We start from the raw sequence: 26,742 nt of genomic DNA, 5'->3' as shown, positions 1-26,742 counted from the left end.
CCAGGGTAGTTTCCGTGGGGCCCAGTGGTAAGCTGAACATACACATTCACCTTGCCCTCACACTGCATCTCAACTGGTGGACTGCCTGCTAAAAAAGATTAAGTAGGATCCAGAGTCTTATCTCCAAATGTCCATTCTTCATTTGAAGAACACTATACTAAGAACCAGGAAAATCACAACATGAATGAGAAAAAAGTCAATTGATACCAACACCAGGATGCTTCAGATGTTGGAATTATCTAACAAGGATTTTAAAGCAGCAATCATAAAAATGCTCCAGTGAGCAATCACAAACACGTTTGAAACAAATGAAGAATTGGTCTCAGAAAAGATATAAAGCAGAATATGGAAACTTTAGAACTGAAACATAGAGTAACTGAAATTTGCTACGTGGGCTTAATAGAAAAATGGAGATAACAGGAAAGAATAAATTTGAAGATAGAACAACAGAAATTGCCTGATTTGAACATCAGAGGAAAAAATGAACTGACAAAAAATAAGAAGAGAGCATTAGGATTCTGGGGAACATTAACAAAAGATTTATGGTGGACCTGAGGAAATAATGGCTAAAACTTGCCCAATTTGGCAAAAGACAAAATCTTACAGATTCAAGAAACTGAAACCCAAACAAGATAAACCCAAAATCTATGCCCAGACACATCAAAATCAAACCTTTGGAAATGAGAACTTGTTTAATGGGTATAGAATTTCAGTTTTACAAGATGAAAATGTTTGGAGATCGGTCATACAACAATGTGAATATGTTTATTTACTTAGAGGGAACAAGAACATGGTCAGAGGAGGGGCAGAGACAGAGAGAATCCCAAGCAGGCTCCATGCTGTTAGCCCAGAGCCCACTGTGGGGCTGGACCTCATAGATCGTGAGATCATGATTGAACCGAAATCAAGAGTAGGACACTTAACAGACTGAGCCACCCAGGTGCCACTGTAAATATATTTAACACACCAGTGAACTGTACACTAAAAAGTGTTTAAGATGGCACATTTTATGTTGTATTTTACCACAATTTTTTAAAAAATTTAATCAAACTAAAAGGCAATCTTGAAAGCAGCTAAAGATAAATGAACTATTACATATAAGGAAACAATGATTCAAATGATGACAGATCCCACATTAGAAACCATGGAAGCCAGAAGAAAATGGCACCATTTTTCAAGTGCTGAAAGAAACGAATTGCCAACCCAGAATTCTATGCCCAGTGAAAATATCCTTCAGGAATGAAGGTATGTTCAAAACAGTCTCAGATAAAGGAAAGCTAAGAGAATTTGTCTATAGCAGACCCTGGAAGAATGACTACAGGTAGTTCTTCAAGCAGAAAAGAAATTTTAAAAGAAGGATCTGGAAATATCAAGAATAAAGGAATAACATGAATTATACAGTCTTTTCCAGAAAAAAAGAAGAAAACACTTCACAACGCATGTTATGAGGACATTATTGCCTGAAACCAAGACCTAAAGACAGTACGGAAGAGAAAGCAGTATAGACCAGTATCCTCAACAAATATTAGCAAAAGAAATCAAGTAACATATGAAAAGAAATGTACACTGTGATCAAATGGATTTTATTCCAAGGATGTAAAACTAGCTCAGTATTCAAAAATCATTTGGTATAGTCCACCATATTAAATAGGAAAAAAAATCACATTGTTAATTGTGCAGAAATGCATTAAACTGGATTAAGCATTCATAACAAAAACTGATCAAACTAAGAATAAAAGGAAACTTTCTCAGTTTCTTAAAGAACATATACCAAAAACAAAACAACCCACAGATAACATCATACTCAATGGTGAAAGACGGAATGCTTTCAATATCAGGAAGGAACAAGAGAAGGATGTCCTTTTTTTAATGTTTGTTTATTTTTGAGTGAGAGACGGAGCTCAAGCAGGAGAATGGCAGAGAGAGAGAGAGAGAGAGACGGAGACACAGAATCCAAATCAGGCTTCGGGCTCTAGGCTCTGAGCTGTCAGCAAAGAGCCTGACGTGGGGCTTGAACCCATGAGCCATGAGATCATGACCTGAGCTGAAATTGGACACTTCACCAATTGAGCCACCCAGGCACCACAAGGATCTCCTTTCTCACCAGTGCTATTCAACATAGTTCTGGAAGTTCTTAACAGTGTAATAGGCAAGAAAAGGAAATAATAAAATACATACAGATTGGAAAGGAAGAAATAAAACTGTCCCTATTTACAAGTGAAATGATTATCTCCAGTGAAAATCCGAAGGAATCTACATAAAACTAAAAATAATAAGTTCAGCAAATTTGTAAGATACAAGATGAGAATCCAAGAATAAATTATATTTCTATATACTGACAATGAATGTGTGGAAACAAAAATGAAAAGCAGTACCATTTGTAATTGCTCAAAAAAATACTTAAGTATAAATCTAACAAAACATGTATAGGACTTAAATACTGAAAACTAAAAGTGCCAATAAAAAAAATTCAAAGATCTAAATATAGAGAAAGGCATGCTGTGTTCATAGGTTGGAAGACTCAGCATACTAAGGATATCAGTTCTCCCCAAATTCTTGTATAGGTTTAACACAAGCTTATTCTAAAAGTTATATGGAGGGGCGCCTGGGTGGCTCAGTCGGTTAAGTGGCCGACTTCTGCTCAGGTCATGATCTTGCGGTCCGTGAGGGCTGTGAGTTCGAGCCCCGCGTCGGACTCTGTGCTGACGGCTCAGATCCTGGAGCCTGTTTCAGATTCTGTGTCTCCCTCTCTCTGACCCTCCCCCATTCATGCTCTGTCTCTCTCTGTCTCAAAAATAATGTTAAAAAAAATTAAAAAAAAAAATAAAAGTTATATGGAAAGGTAAAGGAACTAAAATATCTACTACAAGATAAAAATAAAGTGGGAGGATCCACTCCACCCAATTTTAAGACTTGCCATATAGCTTTAGCAATCAAAATTCTATGGTACTGGTGAAGGGATAAATACATAGATGAATGGAATATAATATAGAACCCAGAAATAGATGCATACAAGTACAGCCAGTTGATTTTTATCAACGCAAAAGTAATTTAATGGAAAAAGGATAGGCCTTTTCAACAGTGGTATGTGGAGCAATTACAGATCCATGGGTAAAACAATAAACTCATATGAAAACTAATTCAAAATATATCATGGTGAAATTAAGAGTATACTTATCTTGAGCACTGAATAATGTATAGAATTGTTGAGTCTCTATGTTGTACACCTGAAACTAATGTAACACTGGTAACTATACAGCATTTAAAATAAAAAATAGAAAATAAACTTTCTGCTAAAAAGACACACAGACACACAAATCAACTCAAACAGAAAAAAATATGTATCATGGATTTAAATGTAAAATATAAAACTTTTAGAATTGAGACCTAGAAGAAAACCTTCAGGACTTTGGGCTAAACCAAGAGTTTTTAGACCAGACACCAAAAACACAATCCATAAGAGAAAAAAAAAAGTAGACTTTATCAAAATTCAAACATTTGCTCTATGAAAAAGACCCTGTTAAGGGGATAAAAAGACAAGGCATAGATTGGGTGAAAATATTTGCAAACTTGTATCTGAGACAGGGCTTGTATCTGGAATATATAAAGAACTCTTAAAACTTAACTAACTTAAGCCAACCAATCCATTTAGAATTCTGACCAAAGAAATGAACAGATATTTCTCCAAAGAGGATATATGGATAGCAAATAAGCATATGAAAAGATGTCAGTATGGTTAGCTATCAGGGAAATTAAAATTGAAATCATGAGATAATCACTACACACCTATTAGAACAGCCAAATTAAAAAATAGTGACAATACCAAATGTTGGTGAAGATATGGACAGACTGGATCCCTCATGCATTGCTAGTGGGAATGTAAAAGGATACAGCCTTTCTGGAAAATAGTTTGGCTGTTTGTTCAAAAACTAAACATAAACTTACTCTGTAACCCAGCAGTGATAGTCCTGGGCATCTATCCCAGAGAAGTGAAAACATATGTCCAAACAGAAGTCTGTACACAAATTTTCATAGCATCTTATTTGTAATATCAAAAAATTGAAACCAAATGTCATTCAGTAGGTGAATGGTTAAACAAGCTGTGGTACATCCACGCTGTGGAACGCTACTCAGCAACTAAAAGGAATGGATTATTGATACATGCAGCAGTTTGGATGGATCTCAAGGGAATTCATACTTCATGAATAAAGTTACATACTGCATAATTCCATTTATATAACATTCTTGAAATGCCAAAATTGTAGACCTGGAGACTACATTAGTAGTTGCCAGCGTTAAAAAGAGGGCAGGAGGGAGGTGGGTTATAAAGGAGCAGCACATAAGATCCTGGTGGTGATGAACTGTCAGTATGTTTATAGTGGTGGTAGATACAGGAACCTATAGTGTGATAAACTGTGTAGAACACATGCACACACAAGAACCTGTAAAACCAGTGAAATCTAAATAAGGTCTGGGCTTTGTACAGTATACATTTCCTGGTTTTGACAGGAAGTTAATGTAAGATGCAACCCTTGGGTTAAAGGTATATGGGACCTCTCTTATTTTTCCAACTTCCTGTGAATCTATAATCATTTCTAATTTAAAAGTTAAAAACAGCACTAGATAAAATTCGATGTCTATTCTCAATTAAAAACTTAGTAAAATAGGAACAAAAGGGTGTTTCCTTAATGTTATTAAAAAACAGTCTCACTGGGCCCCTGGGTGGCTCAGTCGGTTAAGCAGCCGACTTCCACTCAGGTCATGATCTCTCGGTCCGTGGGTTCGAGCCCCGCGTCGGCTCTGTGCTGACAGCTCAGAGCCTGGAGCCTGTTTCGGATTCTGTGTCTCCCTCTCTCTGACCCTCCCCCGTTCATTCTCTGTCTCTCTCTGTCTCAAAAATAAATAAACGTTAAAAAAAAAACAAACCAGTTTCAGACCAATAGCCAGCATCATGCTTGATGGGGACATATTTTAAGGCAATCTCATTAAGATTATGCCTGCTGTTTTCGCCTCTATTTAACATTCTGGGAGAGTTTACTAATGCAATTAGACCAGAAAATCAGAGTATTAAAAAGAATAATAAAGGATTACTATTCATAGTTGATATAATCATCTACTTGGATAATCTAAGGAAATCACTAAAAAAGTTCTTTAAAACCAGTGAGAGTCTAATAAGGTGGTATTATACAAAATATATTAAGAAATCAATAAGTAGCTTTCCTAGTTAGAAATGGGTAATGGAAAAAAAGTCATCCAAAACAGTAAAAAAGATTAAATGTTTGAAAATCAACATAATAATCAAAGGGCAGGAACTAAATGAAAAAATTAGTTGCATTAAAGAATAATTTGAATAAATTGATAGGAAAGCCGTGGTTCTTTAAATTATTTTCAGTAGGATTTAAAGTTTGTTTTTTCTTATTGTTTATTTTTTAAGAATCGAGGGTAACTTTTTATTCTGTCTTGAATGAACCCAGATTTTTAGTTTTTAAAAAATTTCTTACGTGTTTAGTTACTTTATAGCTTATCTGAGCAATTAATAGTAACAATTTTTAGTAAAATGCTGTTATTAATAGTGTTTATGTTTAATATATGCAGCTAGAATTAGTCATGGAGTTATAACTGGAAACTATATCTTTGATTATTTTTTCAGAAATAAGCCTTCCTGCCAGGTTGTGTTTATACCTGTGGTAATTTTTAAATATGTATACACATATTTTTTTTAATGAGTGAGTAGTTTGGATTGTTTTTTCCCAAGTAAATTCAACTCCCAACTTGTCTAAAGCACTTTGTGTTAAGATCCAACTTCTACTACACAAATAGGAATTTTGCTTGAATGTTAAGCTCTAATTTATTGTGTATTTGAGCAAATCCCATTCTGTCTTGTTTTACTTACTTGCAAGCTATTATTGCTGCCTTCTTTTTGTTCATAAGGATGTTTGTAAGACTGTATATCTTTATTTTAAGTGATTGTTAACCATTATATTATCACTAACGTATGTTGGGTTCACTTCAGCAAACATTTAAGCACCACTTGTTTTACCAATGTGGAGACAGAGGAAACAGGTTCAGGTCCTTTTGCCACAGTCACATAACAGAAGTTTGGGCTTTTTTTTTTTTTTAATTTTTTTTTTAACGTTTATTTATTTTTGAGACAGAGAGAGACAGAGCATGAACAGGGGAGGTGCAGAGAGAGAGGGAGACACAGAATCCGAAACAGGCTCCAGGCTCTGAGCTGTCAGCACAGAGCCCGACGCAGGGCTCGAACTCACGGACCATGAGATCATGACCCAAGCCGAAGTCGGACACTTAACCGACCAAGCCACCCAGGCGCCCCCCAGAAGTTTGGGCTTTGAAGCCCATCATCACGCTGTATCTGTTTTAGATAGGAGGGCTTCGTTAAGCCTCTGGAAACTAGATGAAATCATTAGACTTGTTCCTGAGACTCTTAAATTAGCCAACGCAAGTAATGCATTAAAGAGTTATCTAGTACTCAGATTTTTAGCCCTCTAAATGGAAGTGGATCCATTAGGATATGAGACTCATCAGAATCCTCTCAAATATTTGTACTTGTCATTTTCTCTGGCAAGATGAGCAGGAGGAAAGAGAAGCTAACACTGAACCCCCTAGACCCTGAACTTTACCAAAACCTGCAGCATAACTAGTATACAGATCTTACGGATTAGAAAACTGAGGCTCATGTTAGGTAACTTGCCCAAAGTCACACCTACAGTAAAGGGCAAAGTCAGGTTTTGAAGCTTAATATGTCAGACTCCAAAGCCCATGACCTTTTCTCTACACTGTGATTTCCCAGACTTGTCTAATCACAGGAGTCACCTAAAGTACCTGTTTAAAAAGTGAAATACCATGAGGCCATGGGGCTTCTGGAACTTCTGACTCAGCTTGGGATAAGGCCAGGTAATATATCCTTACCAGGAGTCTTAGGTGATTCTGGTCATCAGACAGATTTGGAAAATACTACCAACTGCATTAGAGTACTAAGAGGTGGGACTTGAAGGTATTAGGAAAGCAGGAATAAGTTTGGGAATTTAAAAGGCCTTAAACAACAAGTTGACAATTAGTTTTCAACACAAATGAAATGAGAATAGTAAAATTGGGGGGCACCCTGCTGGCTGTCAGTGGAGCATGCAACTCTTGATCTCCGGGTTGTAAGTTCCAGCCCCATATTGGGTGTAGAGATTACTTCAAAATAAACATAAAATCTTTAAAAAAAAGAAAGAAAGAATAAAAAGATTAGTAAAATTGGATTCTGGAAATCATAAAATTGGTTTAGGTTCCTTATTTTGTGCAGAAAAACAGTGTTTTATTTTCTTAGTATTTCTCTTTCAGATGACAACATTTAAATGATTGTTCTTTCATATTCTCCTTGTTTACACTTGGGAACAAAGGCACCACTGAAGGATATAGATAAAACTGTAGTTTTGATGCAGAAGAGAAAATAGGAGTTAGACTTAGAAATAGCATCAAAACAGGGGCGCCTGTGTGGCTCAGTCGGTTAAGCGTCCAACTTCAGCTCAGGTCATGATCTCACAGTTCATGGGTTCAAGCCCTGCGTGCATCTTTGTGCTGACAGCTCAGAGCCTGGAGCCTGCTTCAGATTCTGTGTCTTTCTCTTTTTGCCCCTCCCCCTGTCGCGCTCTTTGTCTCTCAAAAAATGAATAAACATTTAAAAAATTAAAAAAAAATAGGGGCGCCTGGGTGGCTCAGTCAGTTAAGCTTCCGACTTTGGCTCAGGTCATGATCTCACAGTTCGTGGGTTTGAGCCCCGCGTCAGGGTCTGTGCTGACAGCTCGGAGCCTGGAGCCTGCTTCAGATTCTGTGTCTCCCTCTCTCTCTGCCCCTCCCCTGCTCACACTCTGTCTCTCTCTGTCTCTCAAAAATAAATAAATGTAAAAAACTAAAAAAAAAAAAAACCATAAAAACAGCTTTAAATACAGAATCTATAATTTTCTCAGGTGTAAAAGCTCTACAAATTTTAAATAACTTTAATCCTTAAAGTCACAAGATTATAACATTCTCAAGCTGGAAGAGCTCTTAGATATCCACATATTTTATGGATGAAGAAACCACAACTCAGAGAGGCTTAAGGACTTGCCCACAGTCCTGTGGCAGACTTTCAAATCCATGCTGACCAAGGTTCCATCAAACTCATGGATTGCAGATAAGTACCAGAAAATAATGACTTTTCCACAATCATACTGCTTTTTAGAAGTTAGTTTAGTGGCAAATCCTGTTTACCATAGATTCCCTACTTTATCTAATTTTATGGTTTCTTCTTTTAAATGCCCTACTGAGAGTGTAAATACATTCAAAGGGATCGCTTTTAGGAGATTATGCAATTTGAAATACTGTGTCTGAACAATATGTTAGAAAATGAACCATTACCTTCTTAGAATAGTGTATTTAACAAATGGACACTTTCAGAACATGTGTAAATTGTGGAGGAACTCAAGCTTTCTCTACTTTTTAGTATAAATTTTTATTTTATAAATAGAGAAAAATGAGCATAGGTAGATGTCTGTACATGAATTCTGACTAATATGATAGCATTTCTGTGTAGGAGTATGAGCTTTGAATTCAGACTTGAGTTTGGTTATCTTATCTGCAAACCTGATAGCTCTGTGATCTTGAGCAAGTTCGTAACTCAAGTTTTTCTTCTCTGCTATACATAATAACATACCTCATGGTTTATTAATGGTTGATTGGGATTAAATGAGAGAATATATGTAACATGGCTAACACTGTACTTCGAACAAAAAAACCACTGTGTAAGTGATGATTGCCATTAGTATTTCCTTGAACCAGTAGTTATTTATAAGAATGTTAATTTCTGAATGAGTGCTTTATTTTACTTCTTTATTCAGGTTCTTTATCATAATCAGAAAATATCTGTACAATTCCTGATTTGAAACATTTTGTATTTACTTTATGATCTAGATACAATCTTTATAATTTTTCATAGATACTTGAAAAGAACATTCTTTTTACATTATAAAATTCAATATCTACCTATTCTAATGTAAATTACTTCAAATACTTTGTCCTTATATTGTTCATTATGCTAGCTTATACTAGTGTGCTGAAGTTTCCCCTTCTATTTTGTGTTCATTTCATGTTATAGTCCCCAAAACATCTTTTGTGTTTTGTTGTTATTCTGTGACTTAATGTTGAATACTACTTTGCATTTATTATTTTTAATGTCTTGTTTGAACAAATAACATGCTAATTATAGAAGATCTAAAAAAATAGTGAAACCTATGCAGAAGGAAAGTAAACAATTTTACTCTTCTGTGAAATATCATTATTAAAAGATTTAAATGTGATTAAGAGTAGGGGTTTTAGATTCAGATTTGGGATTGAATTTAGGCCCTGCTTATTAACCTTAGGCAAGATATTAGACTTCTTTATTTATTTTGACAGATATTTATTGAACACCTACTGTGTGCCAGGCATTTTGCTAGGGCCTGAGGATATAGTGCTTAAATAGATGGACATACTCATCTTGAATTAATTTCTTCATTTGTAAATTAGTGATAATGCCTCATAGAGTTGATAAAAGCATCAAAGGTGATCTATGGTACTTAACATTTGCCTGGTGTATGGTAATTGCTCAGTAAACAATAGCAATTATTATCACTATATGTATTAAGCACTAATTGTATTTTTAGTCCAAATCAGATGACCTTTTTAATTGGATTAAGGTTTTTGCCTTACATTTTATTTTTGGCCTTAATATTACACTTTATTTTTATTTGTCCCTTGTGCTATTTTTACCTGTTTTCTTTGAATTTCTCTTTAAAGCAGTAAGTATTTGGGGGGGCTTGGGGGGTTCAGTCCAATAGGCATCCAACTCTTAATTTCAGGTCAGGTCATGATCTCATAGTTCATGGGTTCTAGCCCCATGTCAGGCTCCACACTAACAGCACAGAGGCTGCCTGGGATTCTCTCTCCCTCTCTCTGCCCCTCCCTGGCTCTCTGCCTGTCTCTGTCTGTCTGTCTGTCTGTCTCTCTCTCTCAATAAACAAACTTTTTTTAAAAAGGCAGTAAATAGGGGCACCTGGCTGGCTCAGTTGGTTAAGCATCCAACTTTGGCTCAGGTCATGGTCTTGTAGTTCATGGGTTGGAGACCCACATCAGACTCTGCTGACAGCTAACCCTAACCCTAACCCTGGGGCCTACTTCAGATTCTGTGTTTCCCCCTCTCTCTCTGCCCCTCCCACTTGTGCTGTGTCTGTCTCTCAAAAATAAAGGGTAAAAAAAAATTTTAAGGCAGTAGTAATTTTATTGCTGTGTATATATAGTAATATATATAGTAATAAAATAAAATATATATATATATATTTTTTGAAGGTTTAATTATTTATTTTTGAGAGAGGGGGAAAGAGAGAGAATCCCAAGCAGGCTCTACACTGTCAGCATGGAGCCCAGTGCAGGGCTCTATCCTATGAACCATTAGATCATGACCTGAGCTGAAATCAAGAGTCAATCACTTAACTGACTGAGCCACCCAGGCACCCCAAGAGAATAGTATAATGAACTACCATATTCCCATAAGCCACCCTCAAAGATTATCAACTCATGTTTCATCTATACTCCCCTCACCCCCCATACATACTCTCTCTTCTTTTCCCTGCCTCCAGTGGATTATTTTGAAGGTAATCCTAGATACATCAATTTATATGTAAATATTTCATTTGTATTTCTTAAAAGATAGACTTTTAAAATACATAACCACCATACCATCAAAACTCATAAAAATGTCAATAATTCTGTAATAGCATCAAATTCTAGTAAGACACTTTTCTTTTAAATAGGCACTTTAAACTTTACATTTCTTACATTATTACTTTTGGAATAATTTCTATTGTAAGTTTTTTATTCTTGTGGTTTGTTTTTTTTCTTTTGACATGCAGATTGTTTTTGTTTGAGGAGGTTATGAAATATTGAAGAAAGAATTATAGAGCTGGAAAGACCTGGGTTTGAGTCTTACTCTTGCTGTTCACTAATTGACTTTGCTGAGCCTTGGTTTCCTCATCTGTAAAATAGGACTGAATTATACCTACCTCATGTTCTTAGGGTTGAATGTGATGCTTTCGTAAAGTACTTTTTATAGTCTTTGTCAGTTATTATCTTCTCTAGTGATTTGGGCTGCAATAAATAAATACAATTTTTGGTTATTGTATGGTTTCTCAGAACGTTGCAAAATGTATATTTATTAGGTAATTACGAAAAATAGTGATTTTTAAATAATTCTTTTAGGAAAGAGAGAATTGAGAATCTTTTTCTCCATTCTTCCACTACCTCTTTTGTGTCCACATTAATTTAGCCTGAGATTACAAATCCTACCTTTTGCTTTCTAAGGTTTTATATTGTTTATATACTTATATCAGCTATTTACTCTTCATTACTGACCCTTTCTCCTTTAGTGGGGTTAATTATTTTATTCATTTGTTTGTAAATATTAAGTTGGTGTCAGTATACTTCACCAGTTCTTTCCGACCTCAATATTCTTAAGTTCTTACTTTGATTCTCTTTCAATGGTCTAGGACATACCTTTGAACAAATTATGAAAAAAGGTACTAACAGGATGGTGAACTTTTATAAGACTTTGCAGATCTAAGAATAATTTCCTGTGACCTTTGTACATGAAAAACTAGGACAAGGTATACAATTCTTAGTTCATAACTTTCCCCTTTCAGCTCTCTGTAAGTCATTACTTCATTGTCTTCTGGCATTTTATTGTTGCAGAGGAAAAATCTGAGGTCAATCTGATTTTAGTTCCTTTGAAAATAACCTGTTTTTTTCTGCTTGTATGCTTGTAGGATTATATCTTTATCCTTGAAATTTAAAAACATTTGCCAGGACATGTCTTGGTGTTGATGATCTCTGTTGAACCTTCTCAGTCTCCAGTCTCAGGTATTTTTTTTCAGAACTGGAAAGTTTTCTTATACTTTTGATTGATTAAAATGCTGTTTTTTTTTTTTCTTTAGGAACATCTGTTATTCATAGATTATTTCTATGTCTGTCCTCCATAGTTTTTTAATATTTTCTTTCATTTTTTTTCATTTATTCAAGTTTGTCCTCTGTGGCATGGATTCTGTTTTCTGCAGTGTCAATTCTGATATTTGCTGTTCACAATGCAGATTTAATTTTGGCTACTGTGTTTTCATTTCTTAATTCTTACTTCAACATACTCCTGTTTCATAAGCAGAATTTCCCTTAGGGGTACACTCTAAGAAACATAAGATGGGGTTCAGGCCTAAAACTGATCTATTTTCTGAGGCCATAACCACAGGACCAGACAGAAAAAAAAGCTTCTGAAAGGGTCCTCTAAAACTTAAAAACATAGATATAACCAGAGGTCGTTTCTACCCTAGTCTAGAAAGTAGAACAGTCCTGAGTAATAGCAGGTGTTTAGTTACTCAAGGAATAGCAAAGCAAGCATAAGGGCACCTTAACTAGAAATAATGGATTTTTCTAATATATTGGTTGTTTTTTTCTCATTATAAAAAGAATAGATAATAAATGCATATAATTTTGAAAATACAGTACAAGAAGAAAATCCTAGGACCCAGGTAACTACTGCTAAGATTTTATATATGTTTTGCCAGTTACATGCACACATTTTGGGGGGGGTGCAAAATTGGGGTCATACTATATAGTTGTGTATCCTTTTTAATTTAATATATTACAAGCATATTTTTGCATCATTAATTTTTTGAGGCCCTTATTTTAAGCATTGCATAGTATTCCTACATATGAATAGATGTGTTATGATTTATTTAACCAGTCCCCTGTTGGTCATCTAGATTGTTTTCTATTTTTCAGTATAATGAGTATGATGAATATCACTGTACATAAGTCTTTATGCACATCTCTGATATTTCCTTAGGATAAATGAGGAGCTGATTCTTAATCCTGTCATATTGGTAAGGATTATATACATTCCTTATTAAGAATATAAAATGCTTGTTTCTTATTGTTTCAATGTGATTGCATAGAAGATTCTTTGGATTCTGAATAATTTGATGGTATCTGAACTGAAATTCAAGAGAGGTTTCTTATGCCTCATCCTCAGCACCTTCATGCAACTTCTATTCCATATGCTTTGGGCAAGAAGACCACTGCTCCTATCAGGGAGCTTGGAAGGCAAATATACTTGTGGGAACTTGAGGGTGGTAAAAGAATATTTATATATTGTCCTTGTTTATTCCTACAACCTGGGTCTCCAGATTAGCACAGTAGAGCTCTGGAGCCTTTCTTTTCCTCCTCCCTTCCTATTATTTCAGGTTCTTATTCTCTGTGAGGAATTCTTTTCTCCCAGTGTTCATATGTATATTTCATTTTTACATAGGAGGATGTCAGTAGATACTTTCTAGTAATCTCAAGGTAGCATTTTACTAATCATGTATCTTTTTTTTTTCTTTTTTTTTTTTTTAGTTCTAGTATACTCATACATGATGATCTCCTACTGGGCTCAAAGCATTTTTAACGTATTTTATATTTTCTTCAAAGGTATCAAACATCAACTCAGAAATGTGCATTGTTGTAACATGCCATTACAATAAAACAATCTGTTTAATAAAGTTGCTTAAAACGAAACTTTTATTTAGTAAAATATTCGTATTTTTTAACATTTCAGATTTTTTCTTAAAGTACTTGGGAATACCCTAGAAGTCCTGAAACCTTGGTTCAGAGTTACTGATTTGAATTGTTCATCCTCTTGAAACCAGAAAGATGATCTTAAGTGATCATTTTATATCACAACCTTAGAAGTTATTTTGAAAAGAATTCCTGCTGAAATGCAAGCTAACAGTCTCCTTTGTCTGATTTGTTCTGATGAGACCCATATTGTACGTTATTCTAAATTTTGACTTTTACACATTTCAGACTAACGGAGTAAAGCATGATTAGCATTTCCTAACCTTTTCCAGTATTTCACATAATATTTGCATATGTACAATCTGCCAAGCTCTGTAGTTTTTTGGCTGGATGGCATAATGGTGGGATGAGAGAGGATAAATACATTTGCCTCACTTTTAAACTATCCTTTTTGTCTGTACTCATTCTTTGGCCACATCATATAAAAATATACCACATGTATGAATGATCTCTTTCACCCTGCTTGGTGGGAAATTGACTATATTAGGTGGTGAAATAAGTATCTCAACACTCTCCAGTACTTCCTCGTTGCTCTACATCTTTAGAAGTTAACTGTAGAAGTGTATGTATTACACAGTTCAGGCAAAAGAGAAGGGACAGGAAGTAGCATTTACTGAGCGTCTACTGTCCTTTGATGTATTCATTTAAATGCAACATCTTTTTGAGATAGATATTATATGCATCTTACAAATAAAGACACTGAAGCTCAGAATGTTGAGTAACTTACCCAACATCAGGTAACAGCTGGGGTTTAAACCTGGTAGTGAGGTTCGACCACATGTGTTTTGAAACTGTAGAAGTTGAACTATCAAGTCAGACTGATGGCCCATTGTAGCCTAATCTTTAGTGAAGCCAAAGGCCATTTTCAAAAAGGAAACTTTTTAGCTGCAAGAGTAATTATGCTCATTTCTAATAGATAACATTTGAGTCCTTATTTTGATGAAATGATACAAAAGATTTGTTGAAGTAAAAGTGCTTTTTAAAGTAGATATTTGTAAAGCTTCCCCAATATGTAGGACAACATTGGCTTTTATATTTTCCTGCCTTAAAATTAAATTGTTCAAAATTTTCAGTCTTTGCTAAACTCACAAAGGAAGTAGATATTTTTGCAAAAGGTAGAGCATAAACTGCCTTTAGATCATGTTTCACTTAATTTTTTTTTTCAGATTGCTTTGTTAGTATATTACTGTTAATTAGCTGAATGAGGAGCTTAGAAAAGAAAATACATTGTAAAATTTATGGATTACATGAAGATGAAAATAGTGAAGAGGCTGATTAGCAGATTCAGAAGTCATTCTGTAGAGGCTGTAGTAATACTGTAGAAGATCACAACTAGAAAAAGATGAATCAAAAATTTGAGGTTTTCTTCATGAGACGAAGCGTAACAAGTATGGGACTTAGTTGCAGTAGAAGGAAGACAAGAATTTAATTGACAGAAAACTTAGTATGACTCAGCAATGTGTTTCAGACATTTCAAAAACAATGCATATGTGAACTGAATTAATAGAAGTTTGTTATCTAGGACAGGGGAGGTGATAATGTTCCTTATTCTGCATTGGTTGTATCAAGGTTGGAGTGTTAATTGAATGCAGTTCTGTATACCACCCTTTAAGATGAATTGAGTGCATGCTCAGAAAATTAGTCTCATCTGTCTAAAAGGAATGTTTGAAAGAACTTGAGTTATCTAGTGAAAAACAGACTCAGGATGATTTACAGTCATAGGTGTAGATTTACTTCCTGTGATTTTGCAGATAGACTACAGGCAAGTTAGTCATCGTATGTTAGTAATCCTATTAAAGGGAATTTGTAGCTGAGGAAAATTACTATATGATGAAGAATCTTATCTAGCAGCCAGTACTTTTTCTGAGATAGTTTAGTAGGCTACCACATGAGTAGTACATTCTTGTTCTGATAGTTTTCAAATCTAGGTGAGAATGGCAAAAAAAGAATTGAAGCATATGTTTATTTGGAACAGAAGACTTTCAAGATCGCTTACCAATCCTAAACTTTTTTTGATTCAAAGATTAAAAGGACTTTGTGGAAGTATTATTTTATCCTCAGTGAAGCTACCTCACCTTAATAATAGTAATTTGCATTGGTACAGTTCTTTATGATTTATAAAGTACTTTCTTTTGAGTTATCTCAGTTTTGAGTCTAACACTAACCCTTTGGGTAGACAGGGCACGTATCTCCATTTTAAACAGATAAGGTAGTAGGCTAGAGACTGTCTGAATTGCCAAAAATCATAAAACTTGTAAGTGGCAGACCTAGCGCTCTATCTCTGGTTTACCATTCAAAGTTTAGTGCTGCTTCTACTATACCAGTTTGCCTTAAAAAGTAAGTAAGTTATAAGTTGTGATTCTTGCTTTGTATGCACTGAAAATTACATGGAACAGATGGTTCTCAAATTATATTCCCATGGAAAGTGTAATTGTAGCTCAGTTAGACCAAGGGTTCTAAGAGTCAAATAATGGGGATCCATTCAGCAGATCTGTGTTATAGAAAGAGAACTCTGTGTACAATTAATGAGAAAACCTAGTTTGCACTACTAGATGAATGATGGTACCATTCACTAAGATAGCAAATACGGGAGAAGTAGCAGATTGGTGGGCCATGAAGGGGGTGACTGAATGTTGGATATAATTAAAATAGCTACCATTGATTGTTTATTAAGTTCCAGACCCTGTGCTTAGGATTTTATATCCTTTATCTCATTTAGCCTTTACAATACCTCTCTGAAGATGAGACTTTTTACTCTCTACTTTTCATATGAAGAAACTAAAGCATAGTTTAAATAATTTGTCCAAGGCTTCATACTAAGTGTAAGAGCAGAAATTTGAATCTAGGTGTCTGACTCCAAAACCAGCATTCTTATGACCTAGTTTAAAGTTTATCTGTGATGTTTGGATAAAAACGATCAGTATTCAATTGAGTAAATGGTTGTGGGTTTTGGTAGAAAGATGTATCCTGGAGTTATTTGAGTCCTTACCATAGCAGAGAGCAATACTGTAGCTTCTGAAAGTGTCTTAGGATAATAAAGATTTTATACCTGCCTCCTCCTTTTCTGCATTTTAGCACCGTTTCTGTGCTTTGTAATATTGTATATGTATTCCCTAACCTAGATGCATACTCTATGAGTGTTTGAAAATAAAAGGTGCTCTTTTTATGGGTCAGTATACCTGTGAGACCCTCTAGGATGGATCTCTAGGTTGGGGGTCATGTTTTCTTAACCCTTCATCTCCAGCTTGGCACCTAAATCTTAGTGTGAATGAAATGAAACGGGTGGATGAATGGATGGATAAACAGGGATTTAGAGAGTAGACAGAGTTCAAATTCAAAGCATCTGCCTCATGTGGGTAGGGTAATGGGTGGGCTACCTTGCATATCCTAGTTAATAATGCTCCAAAGATGGTTAGCTTAGATCCTTGTACATTTGTTGAATTGACAAGTGGTCAAGGGCATTTACTCCTTTTTTCATTGAAGTAATAGAGAAGATGTTGTGTTCCTGACTTCTGGTTTTGTTTTGTTATTAATTACACAAATAATACATATTCATTGTAGACACATCAGAAAATTCAAATACGCAAAACAAACATTTTAAATTGTCTAAAATTCTACCACCCAGAAATAGCCACTGTTAACATTTTGGTGTATACCCTTCCAGAGTTTTTCCCATAGAAATATATACATTGGAACATGTATATATTTATTTAAAATGGGATCATTACAATCCATATTGTTTTGTAAACTGCTTTTTCACTTATTACATGTGACTGTCTTTCCATGTCAATAAATTTACATCTTTATTATCATTTTTAATGACTGTATAGTATTCCATTATATGGATGTACCATCATATATTTAACTAGTTCTCTATTGTTAAGAATTTAGGTTTCCAATTTGGAGTTCTTTTTGGAAAAATTTATGGTGAGCATTCTTGTATGTACATCTTTGCACACTTGTTTTAATACAGACTTAGATTATCTTCCTAAAAGGTTGTGCTGATTTATACTTTCCCTAGCAGAGTATATCCTGAGTGCTCTTTTCCCCATACTCATATTAGTGCTGGGTTTTATTTTTTCTGTAAATCATTACCAGTTTGAGAGGCAAAGGTATCTTTCTGTTAAATGTGTATCTTTGATTAGTACTAAGGCTAAACTCTTTTTTCCCTTATTGCTCATTTCTGTTGAGGTTCATCATTTTTCTCTTACAGGTTGGTAAAACAAAGGTCTTTATGTCATTGAGGATACCAGCCCTTTGTCATATGTTGCTTTTTTTGTAATCAATTTGTCTTTTTATCTTTTTTGTGTCTAGTAGATGACATTTTAAACTTTTATCAATTCAAATGTCATTTTTTCTTTATGATTTCCACCCTCCTTACCCCATAAGTATTATTTACCTATATTTTCTTATAATACTTATATAATTTTATTTTTGACATTTAAATGTTTAATCCATCTGGAATCGATTTTGATATGGAGATCTAGCTTACTTTTCAAATCCTGAAATAACTAATCATTGTCCTGATTAATCAGTCAATGGAGTTGGATTTTAGAATGTGTTTTGCCATAGAAAGTATTATAAATGATGTTTGGTGAGATTTAAATAATACTATTTGTAATTCATTTAACTATTAAAATAAACTCAAGGACTCACCTGGAAAGGTAATCATCATTTGTTATATAATTTCCATGGAAAAATGTTTTTATAGTTAACTTTTAAAGCACAACCGGTTGCATATTGACAACTACATACTTATCTGGTGGTTTGGTACTTCATTAGAATCCTGTAGGGGTGAAAATATTCTATTATGATTTTTCTTTGTCTGCCTTCATTTAACGTTAACTGATGTGAAATCTCTGTTGGTAACTTTCTGCTTGCTGTGCTTTTCACAGAATGGACAGCAAATTATGGATGAACCTATGGGAGAGGAGGAGATTAATCCACAAACTGTAAGTAAAATATTGTATCATAAGGGATATAGATAAATCAGATACCATAAAATTTAAGTATTCTTATTTTTTAACTGGACAAAATAATGATTCTACGGTATTAGAAACTTGTTTATGATTTCTTAATTTTACCAAAATATAATCTTGAATATGCCAGTGCCTTTTTTTTTTTAGTTTATTTAGTTTGAGAGAGAGAGAGAGAGCATGAGCAGGGGAGGGGCAAAGAGAAAGGGGGAGAGAGAGAGAATCCCAAGCAGGCTCTGCACTGTCAGCACAGAGCCCAATGTGGGGCTCAAACTCATGAACCATTAGATCATGACCTGAGTCAAAATCAAGAGTCAACCACTTAACCTACTAAGCCACCCGGGGCCCCTGCCAGTGCCATTTTTAAAAACCGTTTAATGGAATGCCTGGTGGCTCGGTCAGTTAAGTGTCTGACTTTGGCTCAGGTCATGATCTCACGGTTTGTGAGTTTGAGCCCCACATCCAGCTCACTGCTGTCAGTACAGAGCCTGCTTTAGATCCTCTGTCCCCCTTTCTCTCTACCCCTCCCCCATTCGCACTCTCTCAAAAATAAATAAAACATTAAAAAAGAACTGTTTGATAAGACTGATCTTACGAGAAAGACAAAATAATTTGCTTTGTGTTGTTGAAAGTTTTTCATTAGTACCTTACAGCTTATTTTTAAAAAAAAAATCACACTAACCATAGACACATTAGGACAAAAATATAAAGTGATTCTTTATAGAAATATTTAATGTATGGGCACCTGAGTGCTTCAGTTGGTTAAGCATCTGACTCTTGATTTCAGCTCAGGTTTCGTTGAGTTTGAGCCCCGTATGAGCCTTAGCGCTGACAGTGTGGAGCCTGTTTGGGATTCTCTCTCTCTGCCCTTACCTCCCTCCCTCCCTCCCTCACTCGCTCACTGGCTCTCGCTCTCTCGCTCTCTCGCTCTCTCGCTCTCTCTCTCTCTCTCTCTCTCAAAATAAGTAAACATTTTTTAAGAAAGAAATATTTAATGTAGAAGATAAACGTTCACCCCTTCCTCATCTTGTTTTTTTATTTACTCCTAAGTCCCCAGCACCTAGACCAGTGACTGGGACATAATAGACACTCATTAAATATTACATGAATGAATTAATAAATTCTCCGCCTATAAGAGATTCATTGTTAGAAGTTCAGTTATTATCTTTTTATTCCATACATAAGATCATTATTACTGATACTTACAAAATATATATACTCTCCAACTGTTCTTTTCACCTACTAAGTCTTGAACATCTTTTTATGGCAATACATGCAGATCTGCCTGTTTTAATTTATTTATTTTTTAAGTTTGTTTATTTTGAGACAGAGATAGTACGAGTAGGGAGGGGCAGAGAGAGAGGGAGACAGAGAATTCCAAGCAGGCTCCATGCTGCCAGCGCAGAGCCCAACACAGGGCTTGAACCCAGGAAACCATGAGGTCATGACCTGAACCAAAACCAAGAGTTGGATGCTTAAAACTGATTGAGCCACCCAGGCGCCCCAATCTGCCTCTTTCTAAATTGTTACATGATATTCTATTTTATGCATGTCCTAGACTTAATATAATTTTCCTCCTATTTATTTTTGGGAACTTGTGTTTCAGTAGGATATAGTTTTAGAGAAGGATGTGCTAGAACAATGGGTATGAACATCTGAATTTCAATAGACATTGCCAAATTGCTGTCCAAACCAAAAAGGTTGTAAAAGTGTCAGTGTATGAGAGTATCTGTTCAAGCGTATCCTATTCAACCCTGGATATTATTAGACATTATTTTTCATTCAAGCCATTTTAAATAAATAATACTTTCTCATTTCAGTTGGCATCTCATTTGATTATTAGTGAAGTTGAGTATCCATGTATTACTGGCCTTTGTATTTTTGTGTTTCACCAACTTTCTTTTGTGTTGCTTATTATCTCCTCATGGTCTATATGATCAAATACATTCTGGATATTAGCTCCATGTCTATAATGTCTCTTGCAAATGTTTTCTCCCTATTTAACATTTATTACGTGGTCTTTCATTGTATGTGTACAGAAGTTTTCATTTTTAAATGGTCAGATCTGACTTCTGGGTTTTATATTTCAGTTAGAAGATCCTTCCCAGCCCCAAGGTGATAAAAATATCCTCTTACATTTTCATCTGCCACCTATGGTTTTGTGTTTTACATTTAGGTCTGTGGTCTACTTGGAATTTTAGTTCCCATTATGATGTAGAAATCTCACTTTTCTTTCCAAATAGCCTTTTGTCCTAACCTCTACTTACTGAACAAATAAAATCTATACAGCTTACTCATTCAAGATTCCTCTTTTATCATATATAAAATTGCCATGTACTCCATGTATTAGTTTCCTAGGGCTGCCCTGACAAAGTACCACAAACTGGGTGGCTTGAAATAACAGAAATTTGTTCTCTTCTCATACAGTCAAGAAGACTAGAAGTCCAAAACCAAGGTGTTGACAGAGTAATGCTCTCTGAAGGCTTTGGGAGAGGATCTTTCCTTGACTTTTCCAGTTTCTGGTGCCTGTCAGCAGTCCTTGGTGCTCCTTGGACACATTACTCCAATCTCTACCTCTGTTGTCACATGGTGTTTTCCCTATAAGTCTCCATGTCCAAATTGCCTTCTTCACATAAGGATACTAGTCATTGGATTAGGGCCCATCTTACTCCATTATGACCTCATCTTAACATTATTAAATCTACAAAGACCTTATTTTCAAATAAGATCACATTCATAGATCCTGGGGATTAGAAATGGAATATACCTTTTTGGAGGACACAGTTCACTTCATAGCATCCCTGAATGTCTCACATACATTTTCAATTACTGTACTTTTACTATGTTTTTTTTATGTGGCAAGGCAAGCCCTCCCACCTTTTTACTTTTCAGAATTGTGGTCTTATACATCTTCCAGATGAACTTTGCAATCAGTTTATCAAGTACTCCTGAAAAAGTTATTGGGATTTTTATCAAAATTCCGTTAAATTTTCTGATTAACATGAAGAAAATTATTTTAATAATTATTAAATAATTATTAAATAATTTAAAAATTATTTTAATGTTGAGTCTTCACTTCCCAAGAACATTTACTCTGATATTCTTTTATATCCTTTATCAAAATTTTATGGTTTCTTATAGTATTATACATTAATCTATTAAGATAATTCATGGGTATTTTATAGTTTTTGTTATATTATAAGTGGGATTTCTTTTCTGCTGTCTTCCATCCAGTTATTGCTAGTATATAAAAATGTTTTATGTTTTTTATGCTTTTTAACATCTTGGGAAAGTTTTCAGAAATCATGCAAATTGTCATGAATATTTTGTCACTTATGAAAGAGTAAGATCATTGTACTCCTCTTAAAATCATCAGTGGTTTTGTGCTTCCTTTAAATAAAGTCCAAACACTACAGTGTGACCTATCAGGCCCTGTATAATAAGGCCTTTGTGTACTTCTCTGTGTCAGCCACATTCCTCTGCCCTCTCCTGAAAGTGTACTCCAGTGTATCAGGTTCTCTTTTGCTTATGGACCTTCATGGGTGATAGTCCCTCTCCCAGATTTCTTTTCCCTTAGCACCTCCCTCCAGTTAATTCCCAGTCATCCTTCAGGTCCAAGTTTGATATCCCTTCAACTGAGGTATCTTCCTGACAGAACTACCATTTCCATTTCTGCCTTGAGCTAAGTGTTTTTCCTTTGTGCTTCCATAGCAACCTGTGAGTATACCCTAAATGGCAATACCACATTAGATCCCATTACTTATTTACTTATTCCCTAGTGAACTGTGAGCTGCATGAGGCATTGACTGTGTCTGATTTATTCCTTGTTTTAAATCCAGTACCCAGTAGGTGTTCAATAAGTGCTTGTTAATTAAATGAATGCATAAACTAAGTGTTAGCTAACACAGGGTCCCAGGCCTGTGCCTGGGACCTGTGCCTGAGGGTACCTTCACAGTTAGTCTAGATTTCTACACCTCCCAAGCTATTTGAGGCATTCTACTTCATTCATCTGTAGTATATATTTATTAGCATTTAAGCAAACATAAAAACAAACAGTAAGTGTTAATATTGATTTTTCTGCCACCAGTTACCTATGTTTCCTTATGTAACACTTTCTTTGGAAGGAAAACCTTCAAATTTTTTATTCTCTCTAGTTTAAAACCATTTTCCATTGTGATATTGTATGCCTTATACTTTCCCTCAGAACATTAGTAACATTTACATCTGGAAGAACATCGCATTTTAGAGATAGGGTCGAAAAAACGCAGGACTAAAATATTACTAGCAGTGTGGATCAAGTTGTTTAGCAGAGCATTCCAGATTATAGGAATTAGGATTGAGTATAAGACAAAAGCCTAATATTTACTAGTTCTTTAATGGTATTAAATCCAAAAGATTGTCAAAATATATATTAGCCTTATACTTTTAAATTGTATTTGCCTTTAGCGTACAATTAAAAGTTTTCATTTTGTCAATTACTGATAATTTAAATAGCAAAAATGGAGATCTTGCATTAGTTATGTGTTTGATGCATAAGCATTAGTTATGTGTTTGATGCATAACAAATTACCCTGGATTTAGTATCTTAAAACAACATAATTTTCTTATCTCACAGTTTCTATGGGTCATAAATCTGGGAGACCCAGCTTAACTGGGTCCTTGGTTCTCTGAACCCTTGGTTCAGAGTCTCACAGATTGCAGTGAAGGAGTTGGCCAGGGCTAGATTCTCATCTGAACTTTGAAAAAGGTTCTGCATCCAAGCTTACATGTTCATTAGCCCAGATTCTTGGCCCATAGAAACTGTGATTAATAATTATATCAATGGGAGCTTTTCAACTGGTGGGCTTTCTTGTAGGTTGATTGGCCCCTTTTAATGTAGAATGTAGAATATGATGAATAGCCAGTTTTGACCACAATAAGACCATAAGATAGATGGAGAGTAACAAGAGAGAATTAGCCTGGGTCCTTTATTGACCTAATGATCTTGTGACACCTCTTCACCCTAATTTACCCTCTTACCTGTGGACTGCTCCATGAGAAAAAAAATAGGCACTTACCTTGTTTGAGCCATTGTATTTTGGGGTCTTTTTGTTATAGCTGTTTAGTCTGTACTCTGACTACTTCTAATCGTTCATTAGCCAAGTACTTAGTGAGTTTCTGTTAGGTACCAAGAACTCTGCTAGGCTGTTGGAGGCATACAAGCATTTAAGGGAAACTTTTAAGTCTTTAAATGGAAAAATAAAGTTGTTTTTGTCCTCTTCTCTTCTGGTAAATAATCACACAAAATAGCAAGGAGAATAAGAAACAGAAACATGGTCTTTGAAGTTAGAAGACTTCTGTAATTTGAACCACAACATATAAATATGAGAAGCAGATAAAAGAGTCAGAACAAGAGGACCTAAGTTAAAGGACCTAAGTGCTTTTAGAGGGCTATAGGGGCAGGAAGTATGCCTTATTTATTGCCCTCACAGCCCCAGAAGAGCTCAAGAATGAGGTTGCCAGGTACCAGGGAAAGTGGAAGAATGCCATGAGGCTGAAAACAGAGATTGGTTGAGTGTCAATATAAATAGCCTCCATTCTCTTCCCTCTCCTACCCCTGGAAGAGATAGAAGATATTTTATAGAGAAAAATGAATCACAGTGGCTCCAGACTTAATAGAACCCAAAGTATAGTAGGAAGTGGGGTGAGGCACTGGGCTAGAAACAGGGAGATCAAGTGAGAACCTACTACTAAATGGTGTTATGCCCCCCTTCCCTTACCCATTACACCAACCAGGACCGTATCTTCAGGCAGAAAAGTAAAGTCTTCTTTCCTGAAGAAATTGAATGGTCTTTCATAAAAGTCCTTCAGATACTGACATTTAGGAGATCTTTAACGTAAAGGCTGCGTACTTGGCCAACTAACCTACAAAAATGCCTGACAGTTGACAAGCTCCAGGACATCTGGTCTACTCCCTAGTGCCTCACTTTTAAGTATGACTAAAAAGCCCAGTATCACTAGACATTTGAGGAAGGCTTCTAAATGAAAGAATAAGCTCTTGAAGGAACAATGTAGAAAAAAGGAAAAAGAAAAGTCAAATTACTATCTTTTGAGTGTTAAGAGACAAAATTGATAATCCTAAAATAAGAGTAGGGTGCTATTTTTATATAATCAGAAAAAGAATAAATTCTTAGAATTAAAAATGGGGTGGGGGGGTGCCTGAGTGGCTCACTTGGTTAAGCGTTCAACTCTTGATTTTGGCTCAGGTCACCATCTCAGGGTCATAACACTGAGCCCCATGTCGGGCTCTGTGTTCTGCTTAAGATACTCTCTCTCCCTCTCCCCACTCTTTCTCTCTCTTTAAAAAAAATGGGATAGGGATATCTTACATTTTAGTAGAATATTTAGAAGCTAATGTTAAGGAAATCTCCCAAAAAAGAGAATAAGAGAAAGAGATAGAAAATAGGAGATAAAAAGAAAAAGAAGCAATCTAACATCTGCCTAATAAGAATTCCGGAAAGAGACAACAGGGAAATGGAAAGGAAGAAATTAGATAAAGATACTTGTCCCCCACATTTTAAAATCTCTAAAATTAAAATGTTTGTTAAAGTCAATGGTGTGACACATTTAAATTAGCATTTTTTTCTTCCATGATGATACAGTGATAATCATTCTCTTAGATTAAAAAAAAAAAAATTCCCCCAACATGAGGACTGTGAGTCTCTGGATTTAAACAGCATACCGAAAGCCTATTAATAAAAACAAACAGACAAGAATACCTACTCTCAAGAAGAATCATTATTGTGAATTCTCAAACACCAGTGCTCAACAACCCTGGAAGTTTTGCTATGGACTGAATGTGTCCCCCCAAAATTTATATGTTGGAGCTTAATCCCCAACGTAATGGTTTTTGGAGGTGGGGCCTGTAGGAGGCAGTTAGGTCATGAGGGCAAATGCCTCGTGAATGGGATTAGTGCCATTATAAAAGAGACCCACAGTCGCTCCTGGGTGGCTCAGTCCATTAAGCTTCTGACTTCAGCTTCCACCTTCAGCTCAGGTCATGATCTCACAGTTTGTGAGTTTGGGCCCTGTGTCAGGCTCTGTGTGGACAGCATAGAGCCTGGAGCCTGCTTTGGATTCTGTATCTCTCTATCTTTCTCTCTCTCTCTCTCACTCTCTCTCTCCCTCTCACTCTCTCTCTCCCTCTCTCTCCCCCTTCCCTCCCTCCCCCCTCCCTCCCTCTCTCTCTCTCTCTCTCTCTCTCTCTCTCAAAAACAAACATTAAAAAACGAGAGAGAGAGACCAGAGAACTTGCCTGCCCCTTCTGCCATGTGAAGACACAGCAAGAAAATGACTGTCTATGAATGAAGAAACAGATTCTTACCAGACACTGATTCTGCTGACAGTTTGGATATGGACTTCCCAGCCTCCAAAACTCTGACATAAATCTCTGTTGTTTAGCATAAGTGACTCAGTGTATGGTATTCTGTTACAGCAGCCCAAATGGACTAAGACAAGCTTTTAGAGATTTTTAAAAATTTTTTTTAATGTTTATTTTATTTTTGAGACAGGGAGACAGAGCATGGATGGGGGAGGGTCAGAGAGAGAGGGAGACACAGAATCCGAAGCAGGCTCCAGGCTCTAAGCTGTCAGCACAGAGCCCAACGCGGGGCTCGAACTCACAGACCGTGAGATCATGACCTGAGCCGAAGTCAGAAGCTCAACCGACTGAGCCACCCAGGTGCCCCATTTAGAGATTTTTTAAATATCATGTATAAAGGACTGGATATAAGAATGATATGAAACATTTCAACATTGAGTTAGAAGGTAAGGAATAATGCCTTTGAAATGCTTAGTGAAAATGATTTTCAACCAGGATATTTTCAGACATATACCTGTTTTTAGGAAGTTGCTGGAAAATGGGCTTTGCCAACACTAGATGGTTGTTAACTAAGAAAAAGACATGTGATTCAGGCAACAAAGGATCCAACATTTATAAGCACAATGAAGACAGTTCCTTCCCATTGTGATGAATAAAGGGTACTTCAGAAGACTGGTTCATTCTGTAGGCTTAGAGAGTACTCAGTCCAGATTGAAGCAGACAGAT

The 26,742-nt window shown here is 35.7% G+C and overlaps 1 protein-coding gene across 4 annotated transcripts in view; it reads left to right on the top strand.

Annotated features, from left to right (window-relative positions):
* RPS6KA3 (ribosomal protein S6 kinase A3) overlaps positions 1-26,742 on the top strand; it is a 117,302-nt gene that overhangs the window by 13,203 nt on the left and 77,357 nt on the right. For 2 of the 4 annotated variants that reach the window (XM_049643573.1, XM_049643568.1), the window contains exon 2: positions 18,576-18,632. In XM_049643573.1, coding sequence (XP_049499530.1) covers positions 18,576-18,632 — 57 coding nt within the window. Of the gene's footprint in view, positions 1-11,840; positions 11,935-12,846; positions 12,948-18,575; positions 18,633-26,742 lie in introns of all 4 variants that reach the window. The other 2 variants (XM_049643569.1, XM_049643571.1) reach the window with 2 other exon arrangements.

This window comes from Panthera uncia, chromosome X (assembly GCF_023721935.1).
Source record: "Panthera uncia isolate 11264 chromosome X, Puncia_PCG_1.0, whole genome shotgun sequence".
Classification (NCBI taxonomy): Eukaryota; Metazoa; Chordata; class Mammalia; order Carnivora; family Felidae; genus Panthera; species Panthera uncia.
This window is presented reverse-complemented; position numbering and strand designations above follow the sequence as displayed.